The 25,976-nt window shown below is 44.7% G+C and overlaps 1 protein-coding gene across 4 annotated transcripts in view; it reads right to left on the reverse strand.

The window, feature by feature from the left end:
* The window catches only part of HERC2 (HECT and RLD domain containing E3 ubiquitin protein ligase 2), a 2,956,340-nt gene that overhangs the window by 2,108,734 nt on the left and 821,630 nt on the right, over positions 1 to 25,976 (reverse strand). For all 4 annotated transcript variants that reach the window (XM_069636605.1, XM_069636607.1, XM_069636603.1 and 1 more), the window contains exon 26: positions 11,257 to 11,407. In XM_069636605.1, coding sequence (XP_069492706.1) covers positions 11,257 to 11,407 — 151 coding nt within the window. The remainder of the gene's footprint in view (positions 1 to 11,256; positions 11,408 to 25,976) is intronic.

Raw genomic sequence — 25,976 nt, forward strand, 5'->3', positions numbered from 1 at the left:
GAAAACCCTCGGGTGGAGGTCAGCCCAAATGGCAGAACCCGAAACTGATAGTTAGAACCGCCAACCACGAACCTCAGGTACTCTGTGCTTGAGATGGATTGGCACATGAAAGTAAGCATCCTGAAGGTCCAACGAAACCAGCCAGTCCTGAAGCCGAAGAGCCTGAAGGATCTGAGAAAGGGTCACCATCTTGAACTTGTCCTTCCTGAGGAATTTTTTCAAATTTCTTAAATCCAAGATGGGTCTCAATCCTATGTCCTTTTTGGGAATGAGGAAATACAGGGAGTACCAACCCTTGTTCCTCTCTGCTACAGGTACATGTTCTATTGCACCTTTCTCTAACAGGGTTGAAATCTCCTGCACAAGGAGCGGTTCTGGAATTTTGACAGAATTGGCTCCCGGTGGATGATCTTGAGGTCTTTGTTGAAACAGAAGGCAGTAACCATGGGCTCTAGCCCCCAGGCATCTAACGTAACGCCCTGCCATTCCTTGAGATACAGAGTGATCCTGCCTCCCACCGGGATCTTTTGGGTGAAGACCTGAGTGGCTTTGCAGCGGCTGCAGAAGCGGCTGAGGAGGAAGTAGCCGCTGCTGGGGCTGATATAGCACCTTTCCCTTTCCCACCACAAAAGGTTTTTTTCTGTTGGCCTCTTTGACTGGCCTGTCCCGGCCCTCTTCCAAAAGAGGAGTAGAAACGAAAAGGGATGGCTCCTCCAGGAAGATGACCCTGCGTAGGAGTGTTGCTGAGGCTGTTTTATAGAGGCGCTGAGTGATTTAGCTGCTGCTTTCGAGGTGTGCAGCTTCTCCAAGCTCTCGTCCGCCTTGCTGCCGAACAGCTTCAAGCCGTCAAAGGGTATATTGAGTAATCCGGACTGCACATCAGGTGCAAAGCCATATTTTCTCAGCCATGCAAATCTGCGTAGGACCGTGCTAGATGCCATGGACCTGCTTACACTATCAGAAATGTCCAATCCCGACTGGAGGTATTCCTCCATAGCCTCTTTTCCATCTTTCACTATCGCCAGGAAACCATCCCATTCCTCACCCTCCGGGATGTGTTCAGCCATTGATGTCATACAGTCCCACCAGGTGTACGTAAATCTTGCCAAAGTGCAAGTTACATTTGTGGATTTAAGGGCCATGCTGCCCGAAGAGAAGACTTTCCGGTCCCAAGCATCAACTGTTTGGTCATCCCTGTCAGGTGGTATTGAAGGATAAGCTGACTGCCTAGTGGAGGTTGCAGCCTCTACCACCAAGCTCTCTGGCGAGGGATGCTTCGATAGGTACTCAGGATCTGATGAGGAGGGCCTGTACTTTCCCACAAACTTTTTAATAACTACTGGCCCAGAACCTGGGGTATTCCAAGTTGCCATCACCCTCTTTTGAGGTTCCTCATTAAGGATGTCAGTCGTATCGTCCCGATCGAAATTTGGGGAAACGGTTTTCCATCCCATGAAGTCAATGACTCTTCCCATTAGATTTCTATACCAAGGGTCTGCATGATCTGCAGGGTCTGGTCCCTCAAACTCTACTTCAGAGGAAGTATCTAAGCCACTGGCTGACTGAAGGCAAAGATCAGCCATTTTAGAATGTGGGTCTAATAGTTCCTCAGGAACCTCCTTGGTTCCAAATTTAACCCCAGCTGAATTAACATCCTCTTCAGAGGACTGTTCCTCAAAGATAGAGGACATTGATCTAAAAATTTCTTGCCTGGGTTGAGCTGGAAGATTTTTTCTGGTAAAAGGGGTGGCATTGACCTAGGTTTAGACGTAGGCGTCGATTTTGGCATCCAAATTAAACAATGCCCCGACAAAGGCGTCGAAGGCATCAATGGTATGGACGCAGGCTTTGACATTTTCGAAGGAGGCTTCGACGTCATCGAGGGAGACCTCGACACTGTTGCGGAAAGGTATCGACGCCATCTTCGATGGCGGCCTTGACACTGTCGTCGAAGGCTGCGTCGAGTCGATATTTGACTTAGATGCCATTTTGACCTACGTTCCTCCTGATTCATGCACCAGTGGTTTCATTCTTTTTCGTGAGGTGTCTGAGAACTTTCCTCCGATGACACCCTCAACTTCGTTGGATCTCACGTGTTCAGTTTTTGAGCTCCTTCTGTCACCTTTGGAGTGGACAGGGGAATGCTCTTCGGCTTTTTCGAGGGGGGTCTGGGCCGCTTTCTCAAAAATTGTAAGCATCGAAGCCCTAAAGGCCTCCCATTTTCCAGGGGAATCGCAATCGTGCTTCGAAGGATAGGAAATACCCTTCTCTCAGACGAGGAGGAAGATGATCTATGACGTTGTTTCTTCGATTTTTTTTGGATGAAGACGAAGAGGATTTCCTCAAGTGACTCTTCGACCTCGATCTCCTCGACCCGTGTCGAGACTTTCCACTCGACCCTCCTGAATCTCTGTCTTTTCGAAGACTTATAAAACTCCTCCCCCACCGCCAGCTTACCTTTCTGTTCCTTAAGAGCCTTATTGGACATAGCCTGACAGGAACCACATTCGTTGACCCAATGGTCAGGGCTCAAACACCAAAGACAATTGCGATGAGGGTCAGTAATTGAAATTTTTCTACCACACTTCAGACATTTTTTAAAACCCGTCTTGGGTGTGGTTGGAGTCAATGACGAGGACATTTCATCGAAGAAAAACGGATGCGCCGTTTTGTGACACGAAGCGGTGCTCGGAAAAACAGAACTAAGGTAACGGGCACAGCTCGAGCCCTTTATACTGCGGATGACGTCGACACTAAGCAGCTGCCCTCGGGGGACTTCAACTCTGCGGCTTCGAGCACAGTGCCCTCTGGTGAACTTTTTTTCCGAAGCAGTTGAGCTGGAAGACAAGATATCTAAGATGAGTAATACGTGGGAGGACACAATCCATTCGAAACCCCAACCAGAATGGGCATCCAGCAAATAGAGCCTGATGAGGGCCTACAAATACAGCTGGAAATCCTTCAGAACCTATGTAAATTAGACTATTCCAAAATCCAGTGGAAGGAGTGACACCATTCTTAGTAGCTGGAAAAAGCCAATTCACAAATTGCAAGAGGGGTGTAGGGACAGAAGGTCTTTTATGGCCAACCCTCATAGGAATGCCAGACGAAAAGCCCAGAGACTTATCCTGGTCTAAACGAGGGAAAAAACTAATATGGGGTCCATGTGGGCAGAATTGCTATTTTAATCATACCTTATGGTTCCCTAGACCAAAGCAAGTCCCAAAATACAATATGGCCGAGAGCAGAATGGCTAACAAAAAGGTACAATGGGCTACCAATGCTACAGTATGTCTAGCATTCCTGACAAAGCCCAAACTAAATTACAACTGCCATCAGCCTATTCTCCCTAAAAGAAATATTGGGTGATAGAAACATCATAGGGCATAGACTGAAGCCTCATGGGCGAACCAGAAAATGCACTCAAGAGTGGAAAAGTGCTGCAATGGCAGGGGGACTTCAAAAGAAATGTTTCTGGCCACCAAAAACAGGTCAGAGATACAAAATTAAAAAGGGAGGAAAAAGCAGAATGTTGTGAGGCCATACAAAGTGGCCCTAGAATCCCCAAAATATGAATTCTCTCGAAACAGCGGGGTAGAGAACACAGTTGAACTTAGTTTCCTTGAAATAAATGTGTATAAATGTGGCGGTATATGGTCATGGCTAGGGTCATGGGTCTGGAATCTTGAGGAAAGGACTGGATGTGACTTGTGTGCTAATATAATGTCTGGGATTCAAGGCTGAATTTACATCCTGCAGGTTTGCGCGGGAAGAAGGGCAGCAAGGTTGGAATGAGACAGCCCCCAATGATTGGTTGGCAACCAAATGTTTGGAAGGAAGCATGATAGTGTATTTTCACTTAGCTTCCAAAATGCCTGTTAGATGGGGAAAGCAGCAGCTATGCCATGTCAACTGCTGGGGCAAGTCACGTAGCACCAAAGAATGTAACCAGAGACCAAAGAGTACAGTAAGGAAGCTCTGGTTCCTTTATCTACCCACAATCAAATTCAGAGTGAAGTACTTATGTGCTCTGATAATTCCAGCCTTCTCAAAAAACAGAGGTGACAAGCATCCAAGACCAAGACCTATTGCTTATTATTAGGGTATTTATAGAACACAGACCTAACTTCGGGAACATGGTAAGGCAAGCGGACAAACAAGGGAGTGGGGAGCTACCGGAGAGGCAGATTGTGTGCATTTGGGCAGCAAGGAATATACAAGCAACCAGGGGAGGAAACAGTGTGGAGCATATCACCCAGTCTCGGGAAGGGTGCGGAGTGCAGGGTGTGTGGACATGGGTGTTAGGGAGGGGCCATTCCTTCACAAAAAGCGTCTTGCGTTCCTTCCAAAAATGTAGAAGTTAGGGCAAGTGATGTTGATGGGGAGGAGGTTGCAGTGTCTTGGGGAGTAGACAGAAAAGGTCTGTCTTCTGGGTTTTGTCTAACTGCACCGGCGAGCTTGGCCTAACATGAAGGAACAGCAGCACCAAAAGACAAAGGGTAGTTAACAAATGAAGCTAGAAGCATGCTGTTGCAAACAGTGATGCAACATACCTACCATGTAATACAGACCCCTGGAACTGTGAGGAATCACAAGCTTACCCAATCTTTGTCGTAGTCTGCAACTCTGGCAACCATACCACAATCATCTTCTACCTAAGCCCTACACCATACCTTTTGATTACGTCAACACCTCTCCAGCCAACCATCAATTCCAGTGGTGCTGTAATCTACCTATAGGCATGAAAGAAGTCTCATAAGAAACGTGGAGCCAAACCAGACACTGTGCCATGGGTGAACTTGACTTTTAGAACTATTCCTAAAGCTTTGATAGCTCATGGTTTATTTCCCCTAATCCTGAGGGCAGCCCTACTGGCTTTAAATTACAAACATCGAACCATATTGTAGATCCATACACTATGTATAATAAACTAGACTTGGGGATATGGCTAAACCCAAACTAATAAACGGGTCCTTTGAGCACCAACGTTTATCAGAAACTCCAATTGACCCTCAACTGGTAGGGTCCTATGCCAAAGACTAAAGAAGTCAATCTTGCCTAGTTCCTTACCTTTAGACTTGCATTGCCATTTTCCTTCACAATAACGGAGACATGAAGATAAAGATATATTTTGACTAATAATTGCAACACTCCCTTATTGAATACAGTTTTATAGAAGTTTACTGAGGAAATCAGCAAAAATGGAATCTTTCCTAACAGGGAGTGCTAGGGATATAGGGAAAGAAGAGAGCACATGGGAGAGTGGAGGAGGGTTAATGGTCCTATGTAGCACCCTTCTGCCAATAATGTTGGCCTTGCTCTGCATGGCTCTGTAAGAAAGGCAGGTGGGTTATGTTAGTCAGATAGCAGAAAAACAGAAGCAGAAAAGTTGTGGTGTTAAGAGCGGGTCGAAATTACCTTTTAAACATGTGCCGATAGGAAAACTCTGGAGAGGTATATACAGCTGCAAGTCAGTTATAAGGGCAGACCTCTAGTTGTGAAATACTGATTGAAGTGTTTGCTGATAGAAAAATAACAGAGTAGGAGCCTGTAAAGTACACTAGGTCTGGCGAAGAGTCTGATGGAAGTGAGCCATCTCAGGTGCATTCATGGCATCACTCTGGTTTGGATATCTAGGAATACCTACCCAATCCACATCAGTTCCTAGCACACAAAGACTTGTTCACATGCACAGGTCAGAGGCCAAGAATAGCATGATCATATATTGCCATTTCCTAACCCTGACTTGGGTACCCAAAATTCAGGGACTAAACGAGGTTGGATATTTTGGCCATTGCACCGGTCAAATGCCTACCTCACGTAAAACAAGGCGCAATGTAGCATATCCAAACAAATACATGTAGAAACATTACCACTGCCACCAGCTCGTCTGGGCTACAGTGATGAAGGGGAAAATTACCTTAAAGTAAAGAGAAGGGTGGGCGGGGGGGAACAAGGCTCCCTTGTACTACTGTACTCAAAAGTAGTAGTGCTACACAACAGACCTCAAATTGGGGGGGGAAGGGTTTGCTTTCACTAGTAGCTATAAGGTCTAACCAGTTCTCTTAAATCAAAATGAGTTTAATTAGTGAGTGAGGTTGAACAAGACGTCACTCACAAAAAAATAGTTATGAGCACAATTGGTGAGTAGAAATGCTCAGGCTAGCATTGAAAGGTTTGGGCAAGCTGCAAAAAGAAACATCTTGCCTAACAACCCCTCCACCCCCCGCAACTCCCAAACATCAATCAGGCCAAGGAACGAAGCGCGAGCTTGACTTGCTTCTTGAACAATTTTAACCGTCCAATAAACAGCTGGCAGGCAGAAACCAGACAAACGCAACACAAATTACTTAACGACATTCACAAATGTTTATCAGACACCCTCAGCAGTATGACATCTAGGAAGCCTTTCAAATGATCGCTCATTAAAGTAGTCGCTAAATGGTCCACACGCACATTTAATCTTCTCAAATGTGGTGAGAAATTGACCTCACTGACAGACCCAAACAGAGTGAACACATTGAAAGCAAAAAGGCTCATTATGCATGCCGAGTCAGTGCAACACAGCTGGAACCAAATTTCACAACTATCCAAGAGTTCAAAAACTCTGCAGCCTGTAACAGAGCAGCAAGACCATCTCAAGAGCCGAGTGCCATTGAAGCGCACTTCAGGAACACAATTTGACAAATTCAGGACCACTTGTATAAGAAAGGACCAACACACCAAGAACAGAAATATTAACAGCACCAAAGAGACGGCCTATATAAGTAAGCAATGACAGCCCATTACCCCATCTCGATTCAAGGACTGCCTAACCAGAGCCAAAATGAGCAATTATTCACAAAGCAACAACGAAATGCACTGAACTACCATCCTTTTTCAAAGACATCAGCACTTGCATCGTACAAGGGACTGCCCCTCACACATCAAACCTCTCCTACAAATAAAACCAACAGTAGCACATAGGAACAACGCAGCAAACTACCGACAAATATACAGCAAAACATCCAACACCAAAATCCTCAAGATGTTTAGCCATTAACAACTATCAACTATGGGAACACACAAAGTAACAAGGTTGTACACAAATAAGAACAAAGATTCAGGCCAACTCGAGGAACAGAAGCCACACTATGAGCCACATTGAACACAATATTGATGCCAACCCATCCAGTACACCTATAATCGACATCTCTGCCATTTTTGCCATCAGCTATGAGATTCTTCTAAAAAGGAAACAGGACATCAGAGTAAAAGGAAGTACTTTAAACTGCATCATGTCTTCCTTTCTGACTGGACCGAAATACAAAAGTCTTCTGCAGGTTATGTTGAGGCAAACTAATGTGAGAAATACTCCAAGAACTCAGAAACAACCCTTCATCAAATGCAATGGATCTGAACACTTTAAATCTCGACCATTGACTCCTAAACGGCAACAAATTAATTCAAACCTAAGCCAACTAAAACAAAGTTTGTACTACACCATAGAACCACACCCCAATCTCCTAGTATTATGAAACCGCATCATGCCCTCGGCCTACAACACTCAGAAACAACAGAATCTTAATGGAAAATAATCTCATACCTGAACCACAGGTGAAATCCATGATAAGGTGCTTTTTTGACATCTCCTGAGCGACCCAACACATGTCTTATCTGACCTTCACTCATCTGACCATGGCAGTGATCGCATGAGTACCGCAAAGATTAGACTATGTCTGGGAACTAGACTTTTTCTAAGACTTCAAAGACCAAAACATCACCCAAAACCTCGCTCTCTGAATCAAAAGTATGATTAACTTCAAAAGTCTGCATTACTCACTGACCGATCTCGGCAGGAGCCCAGACTACAACACAAGTAAATTCACAATAAACCTTGAGAGGACTTGGATCCAGCAAGGCTGCCTTAGTAATGGCGCTAAGCTTCAATCAGAAATGTCGAACAGTGTTCACCCTTCTCCCTCTCAAAGTTTGGAATTCAATGCGCAAACATCTTTGAGCAGAGGAAACCCATCAGACCTTCAGAAAATCATTGAAATCATGGCTATACAACACAAGCATGAAACTAGCCTAAAATCCTCAGCCATCACGCCCACTCTCTGTACTATCGATCAGACAGAACTGCTTCTGTACAAGATTCAAAGAACATGGCAATGAAACCACAAACCTCAACATTCTAGGACTATGGGAACCGGTCACATCACTACCTCTAAATAAAATCAGACTTTTTTCACAAACCTTCAATGGGCCAACACAAAAGGAACCACCCAAGAAGGTTAGAAGCTACTAATTCAGGCCAATGTCCACTTGTCCTTCAAACCAGAACACCAAGTACCAACATTAACGGAAATGATAATCAAGCACTCCAAGACATACAGTCCTGAACCAAAAGGTTCCCTCGCACTTCATCATACCCCCTCTTCATCTTTCTTCACGTTTCACAGTCAACCCTTGCAGATGGGAGTAACTGACTACAAACCTAGCACACCAAGCAACTGCTCAATTTAATACCCCAGCACTATGGCCCCACTGCCTACACCCCCTACTCCAACACACTAACACTTGAGATGGATTTCTAGAATCTGGCCAGGCGGACAGATTTTAGGAGGCCACCCTAGCTATAGTGAACAGGCTAACTCAGAGGTTAGCCAAAACCCAATCAAGGTAAGCGTGGAGAGTAGTCAAGGCTATTCTCAGGAAAGTATGAGTGTGGCCAGGGTTCCACAAGGAGTCCACACAGTGAAGCACACAATTTAATTTAGACTGCTAAGTACACAAGTACTAGATTTATTCTAGGCCCAAATCACACAGTAAGAAATGAAAGAATCAGGTGATAATATCACACAACACTTAATTATAAACACATATAAAGTCAACTTTAGGATCTTAGGAATACCTTCAATAATGTATTCAACAAAAAAAAGCTAAATAGTGATGCAGTACAATGGAACAAAGTCAAAAGAAATGTACCCTAACTTTATAAGTACAATCCCTATGATGAAGAGGGCCTTGTTGCCCACATGTCGCCAAGCTTCTTCTTAGGAAAAGGCTCTGATGTAGGAAGAGTTCTAGTTTTGCTGAAATGTTCCAGAAGATATTCAACAAAATGTCTGGTAAGTAAAATGATGTTCTTATCTTTCAGATACAGCTACATTTGGATGTAATGATCAATGGAATGTAATAACCAAAGTTTATTCTAAGCATAACGGGGAGGGAGGCAAATTGTGATTACTTACCCCCCTCACTACCATTTTCCCAGAGGACTAGGTAGGTGGATGGGGGGAGTGGGGAGTTGAGGAGTGGGGGGGGTGTCGCTGGAGGTGGGTTTTCCTGCTGTTAGTTCCAGTGAGAGGTGTCCAGGAACTGCGGGTGATAGGATTCTTCAGGTCGGTTTGTGGAGCAGAGTGCAACCCTTGGCCAGGAAGAAATGCAGAAGGCACCGATACAGACCTTTTCAGGACACTTCACGAGACGGGGGAAGGCGAGTTCCAGCAACAGCGACCACACACAGGAGACAGCAGGCGTCCTTCCAGTCATGGTTGAAGACCTTCAGCGCACAATCCCTTGAAGTGGGAGGCTAAAATTCAGCAGCAAAGCTACGTACACCACAAGCTGACGACCACTGAAGTTCTGGTGATGAACGTGGAACGGCACAGCAAAGATTCTACTGAGGTAGTCCACTGGAGAGCTGGTCTGTACACCAGGTGGTCCAGGGACACTTCGGAAGGTTTAGGATGGCTGGCGCCTTGTGAATAAGTCGAGACTGGTTGGTCCCACCAGTCCAATGTTTAAAGCACTGCAAAGGGCCTTTGCAGATCAGGTAGTCCGGCAGGGCTTAATCAGGCCAAACACAGGCAGGGATGTTGGGCCTCTTTGGGAGTCATCCACAGATCTTCAGTCGGCTGCTCTTCTAGTGGCTACTTGGCTCCAATACTGAACTCAAGAAATGTTTGCCGAGTCCTCTTCCTATCCCAAATACAGCCTGGAAGAAAGTCCAAGCCCACCAATGGTAAGGATCTGTACCATTAAAACAGCCAGCAGTGGTCCAATCAGGGACCATTGTGGGTTTCACTCATGCCACACACACCTAGACTTTCAGGTGCCACAGATGTGGAATGGGTCCTGAGCCAAGCACACAAAGGCATTACTAGCCCGTGAAAGCAGCAGCTTTCTGGGCAAGTGCATGACCTTATATAGGATTTCCTGAGCCGAGAAGGCAGGAAGGAGGCCAAACAACAATATGGCCAAAGAACAAGCAAAAATCTTGTGGTGTGGCCATTTTAGGGCACTAGTCATGTTTACTACCCAGACACGAAAAACATTAAAGTACACAATAAAAATGAAAACTGCTAAAATATAAATGCTGCCACCAGCTTGTCTTTAGGCACATATAAAAGTAGCCAAAAATCCTGTAAGATACTAGGGTGATACAACTGCACTGCATTGTAAGATGATGTGGGCACTATGAAATGTTCCCAAAAAGGTAAAAGACAAAAAGGGAAACAGTTTCCCCACAAGAAAATGAGCAAAGGGCCAGGGGAGTGAAGCTGAAGGCTTCACTTCCCTGCAAAAAGTCACAGGTTCAAAAACAACTCGCACCCACACACACCAGCATTTAACTAAATCCTTGCAGCACTGATTCCAACTGATCTACCTTGGGCTCTCCTTTCTTAATGAAGCACACACTCATGGTTCTAGCAGCTAATACCCACCAATATTCATGCAAACACTTAAGCCTTTGGTAATTCCAGCCTGCAAGCATTAACACCACAAGATTGACATCTTCCTCTCTCTTTCCCCTTCAGAACACCCTCCCTCTACCTACAGGGTACAGGGCCAACCAATTCAAAGCCTCGAATATGGCAGAAGTGGGCTACACAAGGCCACTTTACATTATCGAAGTACTTATTAGGAACTTAACTGGCCATGCACAAAAGGTGGCATAGAAAGAAGCAGCGAAAAACCATATATTTTTGGAAAGCTTCCAAATGTATACATTTATATCTCTATCTCTATAGATACCTATGCTCGACAAGCGGAGTTAAGCCAGATAGCCAAGATCATTCAAACTAATAGAATGATGTGAATTTGTGACTTCTGATTAACAAAATACACAATTAAGCTCAGAGAGTTTAGTCGAAGTTGTTCATTAGAAAATGGCAACTATGAAAAGAAATCCCACTAAATAATTATTACAATTATGAGATATATAAAAGGCTTGACTTGACAAACACCCATGTATAAAAATCGGCTTACTGGCACATTCGATCTCTACAGAGGACAGTGGTGTACTCAATGCAAGGTAGGAAGCATGAAGTCCCAAAAGAAGACCAAGATTTCTTTCTGGATCCATGAGCGGTGAAGAAAGACTGCCCAAGTCTGGTGTTGTAATCACTTCCTGATCAGGCTGGAAAAAAAAAAAATCGTAAATGTATGGAAAAAACCAGTATAAAGATTCATGTTAGTTGTACAGCTATGTTCCCCTGGCTAACTCCCTTAATCATTTGAAAACTTCACATTCATTTGAAATTGATTGTAACAAAATGAGCATAACACCATGAACCATACTTCCCCTCACAATTTATTCTAACCACAGATCGTTCGACTGATTTTTTAGAAAATGATTTTATTACTAAAAGGCAATTATATTAGTGTTACAGTTAATAACATTGTTTCACACTGATTACCAATACTTTCTAAATAAATCACAAATAACTTAAAATATACTAAAAAGTACCATATACAATTCATCTACAGATACATGCTGTAAGGGTGAATTTTCATTTCTGTGCCAAATCTCCCTCCACTGTGCGACCCCCAGCACTTTTTGCTGGAGTTTGAGGATTCTCTTTTCATGTTCCTGATTGAGTGTGACCCCCCTCCCACTCACCCTTTCTTTTACACTTTATGGGTGTCATTTGTCTGACTCTCCATAGTTTATTTTTAAATCTGTACCCCACTAGAACTTTTTGGGCATCTACATTTTATTATTGCAGCACACAGGACTTTCTGTGCAGTGTTGGAGGGTTGCCCCTTGGATTTACCTTTTTATTTTCTCTGGACTTACCTTACAGAACTACTGCTCAAGGATAGAGAGGGATTTCCATCCCCTTACATTTTCAATAGTGAGGCCCGCACACCCCACCTTATGTGGATTGCTGGGGAGATGCATGGTATCCCCCTTCTCACTGTTCCTGTAACATGTCTGATACAGTGCCAAGCATACTTTTTTGCCTAGTGGCAGTGGACATACGTTGCTTACTTTTGTGTGAGTATTACACGCATGCTGTCAAATCAGCCGCAGTAATGCACAGAAGGGTCACCATTCTGCTAGAATGGTGGCTTATTTCTTTTTTCGCCATTTTTATAGTGCTAGTCTTTTCTTGGTCCTTCTCCCGTCCTAGGTGGGGGAGATACTGTTTGTTCTTTTGTCTTCAGCAGGAACCCTTTGTGTAGCCTGCTGAGGCTCCAGCATGTCTGAAGGCAGGAAGTGAGGCAGGAGTCTGAACCTCCACTCACCTTTGTCTTCTGGTGTGCCTGAGAGAACCCAGTTCCCTCTGGGAGGCTGGCTGTCCTGATTGCGCAGGGAGAGTCTGCACTGGTTGTGTGTGGGATTCTGTATATTAGGACTGGATCCTGCAGCTGAAGACAAGTCCACCACTAGAACAGAAGATCTGATTAAGAAAAGATTGCTGTAGCTACTTCCAGTGACCGGAGATGCCTGCTGTGTAACCGCTACCTGTGTGGACCCCTTCTTTGAAGCGACATAGGAGTCCCAAAGACTACTCCGACCCATCAGTCTCAAGACGCCCTGCATTTCAAGGCAACCCACAACGAGCTGTGACCTTCCGGGGCTGCAGACCGCCAATAGACTGGGACTTCGAGCCAGAGTGCTGTGCAACGGTTTACGAATAAATAATCCTGCTGAAACTTTGGTGAACTCCTTCTGGACCTCCAGAGACACTATTCCACTCCTTGAATTCCCCTCACCAGAGTTCTGGACCCAGATATCAAAGCAAATCTGTTTGGCGATGAGTGTCCTTCGGCTGGTACCTTGAAACGGGTGCCAAATCCACAGAGCAATGAGAAGCACTAAAGAATAATTTGTTGCAAGCCTTTGCTGTCGACTGCTGCTTGAAGTTCCCATCCAGTGTCTGCTCTGTTGTCACTGCGACCAAGAATCCACAGAGCGGTCCTAGGCTGCTGCATCGTGAAGGAGCTTGTCTGCAAGCTCTTCACCGCTGAGGTACTGTGTGGCTGAGGGTAGTACTTGCCTAAAGTCTTGTGTTGCTTCTGTGTAGCGGAGAGGGTGATTTATGTGTTTGGGAGTTCGCCCATACCGTTAACCCGGGCCGAAAGCTGGATCGCATCTAGGAAGCCTTCGACGAAGTCCATGAACACTTTCTACTAACTCTAAAGTCTGTACTTCCTTGTTCGACAAGAAATCTTCTGGAACTCAGACTTTCCTGCATTTGAGCCATATTGTGACCTGCCACTCTTGGCCCCTGGACCGCCAGTTTCCCTCTTCTAACTTGGAGATTACTTATGCCTTAGAATAGGGAAGGACATTTAAGTTGAAGTTATTTACATTTGAATTGTGTCTCACTCTTCTAGAAAGTAACTGAGTTGGTATTACTTTATTATTCCTGAAACTAAATAAATGTTTACTAATAGGGTTTACTCACCTTGAATAATGTAGTGCAATTCTAAATGTTTAACATTAGGTTCTGCTTATCTTGAACTGTTTACTGCCTTTCTGAAAAGTTATTTCTGAAAAGTCGGAGTTCTTGCTTATGATATATATGATATGATATGGCATTTGTAACGCGCCTAGTGTTTAGGGAAGAAAGACAACGATCCTACTAGGCCAGGTGTCACTCAGATCGCGCAAGTGCATGGGTAGAGGGGAAGGGAAAAGTGCAAGGGGAAAGGGAGAGGGGAGAGGGGAAAGTGCAGTACATGGGTTAGTAGAATAGCAAGATAAATAATAAGAGCCAGCTGGTGGCAAGTGCAAGCTAAGTGCAGACAAGTGCTGGGAAGGGGGGGCTGTAATGATACAGCGACAGTCCCGCAGTGCAGGGGTTGCCAGGGAGGCAGTGCAAGGGGAGAGTGGCTGGGCCAAGGACCGAGATCGGTGAGAGTGGCCCAGTTGCAGATTCAGTGCAGTTTCAGTCAGGAATTTAGCAGGGGAGAGGGGGAGAGAAAGCAGAAGCAAAGAGGAAGGTTTTGAGGTGCTTCCAGAACCGGAGATGGTTCTCCTCAAGTTTCAGGGAGGCAGGAAGGCTGTTCCAGAGGGAGGCCCCTGCCGCGGCGAGAGATCGACCCCCAACTCGTTGCTTGGAGAAGCAGCTGACCCTGAGGGAGTTGGAGGCGGATGAGCGAAGAGCTCGAGAAGGAAGCTATTTAGGAAGAGAGAGTTGAAGGTATTTAGGCCCCAGGCCCCAGAAGGCCTTGTGGACAAGGCAGAGGGTTTTGAACTTAATCCACGCAGCCACTGGGAGCTAGTGTAGAGATTTCAGTCCTGGAGAGGTACGGTCCCTGGGCTTGAGGTCAAGGACAAGTCTCGCAGTCCTGTTCTGGATGAGTGCAGACGGAGGAGAGTAGAGGCAGGCATATTTAGATAGAGGCTGTTACAGTAGTCCAGCTTCGAGAGAACCAGGGCTCTGGAGACAGTGAGCTTCTGGGGGAAGGAGAGGAAAAGGAAGAATACCTTTGAGGAGGTGCAGATGATAGTGTGACTTCTTAGAGACGTCAGATATGTGAGGAGAGAAGGAGAGTGTGTAGTCGAAGATGACCCCGGGGTGTTTTGCCTTGCAGGTAGGAGCAGGAAGAGGGCCAAGAGAGGCCAGCCAGAGAGCTGCAGGGAAGGAGGGAGTGGGTGTGCCGATGAGTAGAATCTCAGTCTTACTGGCATTAAGGCAGAGGTCATTGGCGGTACACCATTCCTGGATAGCAGATAGACAGTCAGATATGAGGGAAGGAGAGGAGGCCGCCGAGGGTAGCCTGAAAATGAGCTGGGTATCATCCGCATAGCACTGAAAGTTGGGGCAGAGAGCAGCGATGCGGTGGGCAAGGAGTGCCAGACACTGGTTGAACAGCCAGGGAGAGAGGTTAGATCCCTGGGGGACACCACAGGTAGAGAAAAAGATGTCAGAGAGGAAGGACCCCAGTTGGACCTGGGAGGGTCGATTGGAGAGGAAAGAGGTCAGCCACGCCAGAGCCTGACCAGTGATACCCAGAATTACCTTAGAATTCTGTTCCACTCTTCTCAAAAGTAACATTGGTATAACTATTTCCGTAATAGAAATAGTGTACGTTTAACACCAATAGGGTTTTACTCAACTTGAATGGCTTACTGCCATTCAAATGCGAATCCGGAGTTCTTGCTCATCTTAGAATTGTGTTCTACTATTCTGAAAAGTATTGCAGGTCTAACTATCATTCCTGAGAGAAGAATGAGTTACATATGTTGCAATGGTTTTACTTGTAACAGTGTTGGTATAACTATAGCATTGCTGAAGCTGAAGCTGAATCACTAACAGTTTATTACCAATAGGGTCGGATTACCATGAATTACATACTGTCATTCTAAAAGTCTACTAACGTGGATTGACTCCATATGAATAGCATACTGCCATTCTAAATGTGTGACACTAGGTTTTACTCCCCTTGAGCTTCATACTTCGATTCTAAATAAGGTTAATACTTTGGTTTGTATACCATTAGTATTGTGTTGGTTTTTATGATTGGGATTATGAATGATAATAGTACTTGCCTTTCTAAGGAATTCTCTTGGCCTGTGTATATATAAAATAAACCACTATTTTTACAATAAACCAGTTTATCAGCATTTCTTTGAACCATATGTATGCTACAAGTTCTTTGCACCTATATAAAGCCCTCTGTCCCTCCTAAGACAAGCGTAGCTGCTCTGTCATTACTACCATAATATCAGGTGGTTCAGGTCTATACTAAGAGTTGGAGGTTTCAGTAAATCCTTTCCTACAGCCCTTTGTTCGGACCAGATTATTCAATTACCTGTTTCAAAGGGTCACTATGGTGGTTCCTTGGTTCCGCTGTTGTCTTAGTCAGCTCTTCCTGGGTTCACATCAAAGGGGTCTTCCAACGTGGCTAGCAGTGTTTCCTTGGCAGAGCCAGGCGCTCCACTTGCAAACCCTTTTACAGTAATAGTCACCACAACCAAAATTAAATCCCAGCTCAAGAACACCTGTGACTCCTGGGATTATTCTACCTCTTCCAGAAGACTGGTCCAAACCTGGGGTTTCTTCAGATTTCCATTTCTAGTCCCAATGTCTTGGGCCTCCACTTAGAGTCTTTCTGCAATGACCCCGGACCACAGCATTCATTGCAAAGCGGCTAGGCCTCATCTTTGCAATCCTCTTTATAAGGGTTTTTGGTCTTTAAACCTGGGTCCTGATCTCTTCTGCTGGCGTCTTCCATTGATGCACTGTGAATGTTTAGCAAATTGTTCACTATAACCAGAAGACACCTACTGACTTTGTCCTGGTAATGAGCAAACATTTCTAACTTTCTAAACAAAATGATTACTTGAATATGTTTCTTACCTGGAAAATTCATTTGAACAGTTGTTTAGATTGTGGTTTGGGATCTTTAGCGGAAACTTCACTGTTTTTAAATGAAGTCTTTTTTAATGAACTTGTCTGCATTGTAGTGATTTCCGGATGCATAATTTTATGTACAAGACCTAAAAAACACACAATAAAAAGGAAGGAGCAAACTGTATGTGTGTAAAATGTTCCCCTCTCCCAAGAGCAAAGCCAGACTGCTCCGTCACAGCTACCAATGTAACTCAAAGGACAACCTGCCTACACTACACTTAGTCTGCGACTAAGCCAAACCTGGATAGTGTACAGGGAAGGTTGCACACAGAGGGAGATCAAGGGCCATCTTTGTAGCAGCTCCCACCTTGGAGACCATAAGGGATCCAAAGGAGACACAAACATTACAGAGTACCATTCTCAATGGGACACACTAGGGGAAAATGATTGGGCATCACAAATTACAAACACAATGTTCAGGGTGCTACCAAAATATTTTTAATATCATGCCCCAAAAAGATACAACCCCCACACAAAGGTAGCCAATTTGTCAGTGTGAATCTTTGACAGCTGGCTGTATTTCACTGGTTAGTGGCAGGCATTCTTGGATTCCAATTAGTTACAGTCTGCTGTAACCCCAGGGTATTCATTCACTCTCTCGTCCAGACTCCCCATTACACCAGTACAGCATCAAACAGCCAAACATTGTTCCTACCAGATGGGATCACATTTCAGAGGATCATGATTACTGTCTGCCTCAGATAGCAAAGGTTCCAGTTGGCAAAACCAGATATGGAAAGTTTGTGAACAATGTCTCGATTAAAGCACCAGCTCTGTGCTAAATAGAGAGATCGGATGGAGCTATCAGGCTCAGTCTCCGAATAAATTCAAAGTGGACAAAGCCTTCGCTGTACTCTGAGCTAAACCCTGGAACATTCTAGACTAGACCATCATAGTTAATGAGCTACACATGTCACAGCACAACCTACTAGTTATCCCTGGAAATTCACCACGAGCTCTGGACTACAGAGAGAAGTACTATGTCTATAAAAAAATGAATGAAATGCTTACATTTTGCTCTAGAGATGCAAATGGTGTTCCATGCATGGGTATGTGTGTGTAAAAAAGAAAGCAAAGGATCTATGAAAAACTGTCAGTTATTTCAAAACAAATCCATACGGCACAACCGCAAACATGCTCAGCAGCCTTTACTTCTAAACATTTCCAGTCTCTTTTGCCTTAACCTCCTTGTTAATGCAGATATTTCAAGCCCACGTTTTTTTAATCACCAACCCAAATAAAAAAAGATTTCCCAACATCTACTTCAATGGCACCCCCATGCAAATCTGCAGACCGTTTTTGTGATCCTGGATTGATTTTTGGGAGTGAGGAGTTTTTCAATATCACTCCGTTAATGGCTTGTTTCGAGGCCACTGGTCCGTCCTTACGGCTACCAGTGCAGGAAAACGACTGCCTGCCATTTAAGATCTTTTTGAGTAGCAGTACTACTTTCCTTATGAAGAGTCCTGGAGAGAAGAAACATTGGTCTCATTTACTTTCTTTTTTGTTTGTTATTTCTTCCAGGATAGGACTAGTAGCGAGCTGGTGGCAGTGGGGCCACTTTTACCCTGCCCCCATATAGCTTTTCACAAGGTAGCCATTTTACCACAATGATGGTCTGATCAGTCTAATCCTCATATTTTGAGCTCTGCCTTTGTTCTGTCATTGTTGGCCTTCTTTCCGTCAGCCATGGTCTTAAATGGCCATATTTTGCCATGCACTTAGGGAAGCTTCTTGCAAGAAGTCCAGGAAATGCTCCCATCCCCAGTACATATTCTAGCCAGAGTATTGTCATAGTTGCTGGACTGTTGGCAGAGGAAACTACTTACTGTGAAAAATCCCAGGGTATCACCACTACTTCCCATAGGGGGAGCCAATTCCCATGAGGCCAGGCAGGTGAGTCTGCTACCCGATGCTCCCCCTGCATGTGTTACTCATCGGGTCAATGTCATGGAAGAGGAAACCCCCCGGTGGGACCAATGGCGACCACATCGGGAGAACACGATAGCCAGCAAATCACTTTGCCCTAAACCCCCTTCCAACAACCTTAGCAACCCCCTTCTGAGTCATTGTCACCCTACCATTTCCCTATAAAGTACTGGGACTACGAAGAGCATATTCTCCCATAATTACAATCTGGCTTTCGCCCTCTCCACAGAAACTGCTCTCCTCTCGGTTTTGGATTAACTTTTTTCTGCACGTTATTCCAAACACTCCTCTTTTCTCATCCTCTTGGATCCATATGCTGCTTTCGACACTGTCGACCACTCTCTTCTACTGGCGTCTCTTCTTTTGGTGTCACTGGCTCTGTTCTTTCCTGGTTTCAGTCTAATCTATCTCAAAGAATCTTTTCTGTTTCTTGGCCTGGCAAATCATCCAAATCCTTCTTGCTTGCCTATGGCCTCCTGCAAAGGTCCGTCTTGGGCCCTTTTCTTTTGTCTCTTTACACTTCCCCTCTTGCTGCTGTTATTTCTTCGTTTGGTTTATCACACCACTTTTATGCTAGTGACACCCAACTTTTTCTCCCTTTTTCTTCTTTCTCTTCTGAAACGCACCACACTCTTTCTGCCTGTCTTTTAGCTGTCAAATCTTGGATGTCTTCTCACAATCCTACACTCAATGTTGGGAAAACTGAAGTTCCTTTTCCCCGCTAATACCCTTTCCCGGCTCCCATCCTTTATCTCTCCCCCCTCCCCCATTAACAGCTTCTAATCTCATCCACGTCCCGAAATCTTGCCTTCACTTTGAATGTAGTCTGTCTTTCTCTCATCACATTTCTCTAACTTTGCGCGCTTGTCGCTTTCACAATATTCGTAAAGTGTGTCAATTTCTCACTTTTCAAGCTTCTAAACTGCTGATTATCTTTTTGGTCTTTTCCCAATTCTTTTATTGTTCCTCTGCCCTTTTTGGGCTTCCTATTTCCCATGTTGCCCTTCTCAAATCTGTATTAACTCTTCTATCCATCTTCTCTGCGTCCTCTCTTTCTAAGAGTATCTCCTCCTCTCTTACCACTCTTGGCTGGTTATTCTTTCACACTGAACTTAAATTTAATTTTCTCTGCCTTATCTTTAAATCCCTCTATGGTTTTGCTCCAGACTATCTCTCTGCTCTGGTATCTTTCTATACCCCTTCTCGCTCTCTCCGCTCTTCTTCTCAATTTCTATTGGTGGCATCTCGTTCCCATTGTGCTCAATCTCGTCGTGCCTTTTAGCCCCTCTTCACTGGAACACTCTTCCGTACTCTCTTCATTCTATCTTTGTTTATTCTTTATTTCGTAGATCACTGGTGTCATTTTCTGCAACATCCTTGATGGATTTTTTTTTTGCTTATCCATTTTATTGTACCGTTCCTTGCTCTCTGTACAGCGTTTTGGCTTAAGGCAATTTATAAACCACAAATAAATAAAAATACAAATACCGACCCAAGGGAGATCAAGGGTAGAAATACTGAGAAGAGGACGAATAGGGAGGTGTTGAAAGATATACTGTTGACAACCACTGAGACGAGGAGAGGTGAGGAAGCAGAGAGCACTAAGGTGAGCTAAATTGAACTGTCTAGTGTTCGCCAACTCCCTATTGGCCAAGGCGGAACAGAAATAGAATAGGGAAAACAGGAAGTGTTGTCAAGCCCTCCATTGAGGAGCCAGGAGCAGGGAAGCTGTGAGATGCTAAGAAGGGGCTGTGGGTCGGCCTGCCCTTCAGACAGCCGGGGAACCTTTGCCAGCCAGCAAGGGAATGGAAATTGGAGAAGGCTGCCAAATCCTTCACTTGCAGAAGGAAGGTCAGATCCTTGATGCAGGAATTGAAAGCCGGCTGGAGGCTTGCCTCAGAGAACAGGAAAAGCTGACTGAGCCTCACCGAACACACGCTGTGTTCCCAGTTTCCAGGCTGGAGAATTTGAGGACCGGGGAAGATCACGAGTTGGACCACATGCGAAGCGCACACCCAGAGGAACCAGACCTGGGAATGCTGCAAGTACACACAGAGACTGCTGGAAGATGTGCGGAAGCCCGCAGCAGGAAGCAGTTCAGCAAAAACTGTCCGAACAAGCTGGTAACAAAAGATACTTGGGATACCGTAACTGGTGGTGGTAATCCAAGAGAACGAACACGGCAGTTGGGAATGCTGAACAGTACATAGGGGCCAAGGATCCATACAAATCTGAAGAAGCATACAAACGGCTGCCCGTACAAAGTCGGAAACGCCCCACACTCTCAAGATAACCACTGAAGCTGCATGTGCACAACCCTCCCACCCTGGTTGACACGGAGGGCCTACTTTATTTACACAGGCCACCAGGTAGAGGTTATGGATTGGCACAGGAAATTAAAAACACCGGAAAGAGGGTTAGGAAGAGTTATTAGATAGGAGGGGGAGTTTAGGGAAAACTATCTACACTGTACACTTATTGTCTCTGGAATCGTTTCATACTACCTTCCACTCCCCTCTAACACACAATGGAAGTATTCTAGAATCCTTCGCTTGATAATCTTGACTCCTTGAACAGATACATAGACTTCAATTACCCACATGTACCTGTTCCTGAATTCACCCACTTTAGTATAGCCATGTTTTCACCACATTGCATATACCATTCCTGACAACTCGACTGCACATGTATTCAAGACGCTGGTTCACTCAATGACTTGCGAATCTCATGACTCTATAATGCTTTACACAATATCACTGTGTTAGGCATACTATGTGTTCATGTGGCTCATTTAACATGGATTCACTTAATGTTCATGTTTTTACATTTGTATCAACTCGTGTCATTTCAATGGGAATTCATGTCTGTAGCTCTGCTATGGAATGAGCTGGCGTTAGTCATAAAAAAACTATCCAACCATCGGGCCTTTAGAAAAGCTGTAAAAACGTACCTGTTTTAGGCACAGTGCTCCTGGCTATGGCTTGCGCCTTACCCTTTAGCACCAAGATACCTTAGGGTGACCGCACGCTTTTGGAATTATTTTAACATAACATACTCCAAGCTCTAAAAACAAACAAGACTAAGCAAACATTCTTGTGCGTTTGTGTTACATCACACGAAAAATGTTAAACTCAGAAGTAGTCGCCTGCAGCCTTAGGCTGAATTTGGGTCTGTGTTGATCAGAATGCTGTTGCGAAATCCGCTGTTCACAGCCGCTGCCTATTCCCCAGAGAAATTTTTCTTCACGCTTCACTGCTGTACCCGGGTCCCATGTAATCACTGCCACGCTCGGGTTGCGTTTTTCTCCTGCCGTAAAACGCCAGCTCACATGTACCGTGGTGCTAATCACAAGCACCTGTGACTGGGTGCTGGCTTCTTTTAACCTACGCCTGCCAGTTGCGACACTTCCGCACGGCCAAGGCCCGCTGGGAGTTGCAGTCCTGAGTCGGAGTTGGAGCTCCCCTTTAGTCCAGACAACTCTGAAACAGGCAGGCCTGACAACCAGGTTCTGGGACCATACGAATCGGGCCATCCCTACAAGCGCTGCACACCAGGGTCTGGAACCCATATGAAGTCTGGGAAGCCTCACATGAACAACACACAGGGGTGAAGGACCTATACAAATCAGAAGCAGCATGCAATCAAGAGGCTGGGGCCTACAGCAAATTGGGGAGGTCCCGAAAAAAATAGAAGAATCTGGGACCCACATAAGAAAGAAAGAGTTACGAGAAGTGAAGACAAGGGGTCGAGGACCCATTCCCAAAAGAAGGGACATTTTCTGGAATATTAAGATCTACAGTTAATTCAAGCAGGATAGTGAACCAGACTTGACAGTGCCTTTGTGAACTTGTGAAAGAATAGGGGAAGATTTTTCCACTTCCCCCATACTTGGGAACTGTTTTTGTATACATTTGGAGGAGCATTCAACATCAATAACTTTTGAAAAAGAACCACTTGTGTTTTCTCATCAAGAACTGAACATTTGGGTTGACATCCAGAAATAGAGAAACCTCCTTCTAGAACAAGAAGACACTCCATGGAGATTTTACTTTATTGGACATCCTGACAGTCCTTAGTCTTTTTGTTGAGGTAGGGAAAACACTCGTAGAAATAGGGCGAGTTAAGTTTTCCTTTTCTTTACTCTTATTTATAAATAAGTCTTTGCCAACAAACCACCACTGTCAGGCTCGTACCTTTGCACCCTTACACTGTCCATCACATCCAATCCATCCGATCCTTTCGTCAGATCTCATAATCTGATCTCATCCCCTCCCTTATTCCCTCGCCATGCCCTCCCCAACCATCCTCCCAATCCCATGACTCTACCCCTTATACCTTCATGCCATCCCCCACCATCAGACCGCCATGCCATCTGCCCTCCATCCCACCCAATCATGTCCAATCACATCCCAGCCCTCCAATCAGTCCAAAGCAATTCAATCCATCCCTCCAATTGAAGCCACAATACAGTAAAATCACATCCATCTCTCCACCTATCCACCAACTACCCCCTCCGATCCATCCATGACACCCATGAATGCTATCCAATCCTCTCCATCCAACCCTCAATGATACTTCCAACCCTTTTCCTTCCCTCCAACCCCACTTTTAGGACAGTTTTTCTGAAGTTCAACTATGGGCTTAGTAAAACCGTTCAACTGAGACAGTATAAGACTCCACTCTTAGTATACGGCTGTACCACCCAAGTATATGGTAGAGTAGACAGAGCAGCCAGGCTCATTTTAGGAGGGAGCGAGGGCTGTAGGAAGGTACAAATAACTTATAGCATGCCTAGGGTTCAACAAACACTTACAACCAAAAGTATTATCAAAAATAAAGGTTTATTACAAGTACGGTTAGGCCAAGTTAAATCTTGGGGTAAGTTCTTCGTCATAGAGTCAAACACATTATGAAAACACAACACAATGCACGAAGGTACACAGACCAAAGCCTAAATCTTGTTTAGAAAACGAACAGTATTTCTCAGCAGGTCAGACCTTATCAAACACATTTAGTATAGGACACACCTATTCATGGGAGTAAACCCATGTTACTTTCAGATTACTTTCAGTAATACAAGGGTAGTAGACCCTAACCATTGTGCAGTAACACTCAGTTAAGAAATCACTTAGTAAATCAACCTGCAAGCATACTTTCCTGAATAGTGGAACACCATTTCAAGTAACAGTAGAAACATAACCACATTCAGGATAACACACCGTTACACTAGTTGAGTATGACTTTTTGATGTCCTGTACAATTACAGTTGCTTTTCAGCTCAGTGGAACACAGATCAAGGTAAGCAATAACTTATTTTAGGATAGCACACAGCTATTCAAGGAAATTTAAACCCATATACTTTTTAAAGGAGCTACCAGCAAAAGGTAGTTATGAACCGAAGACTGCTTTAGAATCTGTATAAAACAGAACAGGGAAGGCAAAACCCAGTTGGTGAACTTGACTTTCAAATGTTTACATTTCCACTTACGACATTCCAATGTCAATTATAATTTTTGAGTGCCATTCCAGTTTGTCTTTGAAAGAAAAGGTCTTCACGTTCTCATTTAAATAATCTCCATTTTATGAATTCATTAGTATACTGTTGTAGCCATTCTCATCACTCTCTACACGTGTTTCACGCCTGTTTAGGTCACAGGTGATCATCAGGAGAGTTTTGTCATTCAAGTCACGTTGATTCAAATTCAGTTTAGAAAAGGAATTTAATATTTCACTCCATGTCATTATTTCTTTGATAAAATATCTTTTCTGTCTCCTAGTTTTTTAAGCAATGCGGGCAGTTTTCCCTGGCTCCTTGTTTCGGCGCCGAAACAACGAGCCAGGGAAAACTGCCCTTATTCTTGGAGCATGAGTGTTGTTCTCAGTGGCAGAAGGAGGGTCAGTAGGTCTCTAGTGTCCAACAGGCAGTTTAGGATAGGCACAGAGGTAGCAAAAGTCAGAGTTCCTAAGGAAGACTGTTTTAACAGGTAAGGTATTATACTTTAAGAGAGGTTGAAAGGGTCCAGGGACTTCTGGGAAGACACCCTAGGAGGATTCAGCAGGGGGCCTAGGAGAAGTGGACGAGAACTCCCAATCACAAGAAACAACCCAAAGCTACACAGCAATCACAAAGGAGTAAAGTAAGTAAATATCCCAGCCAACAGTACCTCAGCACAGAAGAAGAGTTGCAGTGGTAGAGACTTCAGGATTTGCAGCCAAAAACCCAGTCAATGGATTCCTTTGTCCTGAAGATGGAAGATGGGACTTTGGAAGGGATTTTGCAGCAAGGATCAATGGGGAAGGCTCCAGGCAAGAGTTTATTCGCAGCTGGATGAGGCTTTGTGCTTTTGGCACCCTTTTCAGGAGCCAGAAGACAGAAAATCGATGATAGGATTTGCGTCGATGATCTGGTCCAGCACTCTGGTGAGGGGACTTCCAAGAACTGGACTCACATCTCTGGAGGTCCAGCAGGAGGCCACCAAAGTATGTCACACTAGAGAAACTCCTCCCGCTACTCCAACCCATCATCGACTTCTCACCCACCATGACCAACCCTACTGAATTAGTAGATTTATACAACACAACTATCCTTAAGGCCATAAACACCATAGCACCACTCAAGCTTCGGAAAGCCAAACCACGAGCACACCTCAATTCCTGGTTCACCCCCAAACTAAAAACACTCCGCAAAGCCAAAAGACAAGCTGAATTAGCATGGAAACAGTCACCATCCACTATTAATAAGACATCCTACGCACTAGCATCGAACATCTATAAATCAGCCATCATCCAGTCTAAAAAAAACAAGTACAATGAAAGAATCAGCAACGCCAAATCTAATACCAAAGAGCTCTTCAATATCCTGAGAGAACTCGAATCACCCTCCCCCATTCCAGACACTTGCAACAAAGACATCCACTGGTGCACGAACATCCAGGAAGCACTCCTAGGCAAAATTGCCACGCTACAAGCCAAAATCCTGACAAAGAAAGAAAGCCTCACCCTCTCCGATAACATCACCCCCTCTACACACACTCACACCACCCCCCAAAATGATGACAATAACCTCTTTGAGTTTTCCACCATAACCATTAAAGAGGTTGAAGAAATAATCTACTCTCTTAAACCGTCCAAATGCCAAGGCGACACTTGCCCAGCCCCTATCATTAAAGATGCTGCCAAACAACTTGCTCCCTTCATCACCTCCCTCATCAACGCATCTTTCACCTCCAACATAGTGCCCAACAACCTCAAGGACTCCTGGGTTCTTCCTTTACTTAAGAAGCCCACCCTTGACCCTAATGTCCCCACCAACTACAGACCCATAACGACTGTACCCTTCCTACTAAAAATCCTCGACAGAGCTGCCTATCTCCAGATACAGAACCACCTCGAGAAAAATAACTTACT

The sequence above is a fragment of the Ambystoma mexicanum genome, chromosome 7p (genome assembly GCF_040938575.1).
Source record: "Ambystoma mexicanum isolate Mex_15411 chromosome 7p, UKY_AmexF1_1, whole genome shotgun sequence".
In the NCBI taxonomy this organism is placed as follows: Eukaryota; Metazoa; Chordata; class Amphibia; order Caudata; family Ambystomatidae; genus Ambystoma; species Ambystoma mexicanum.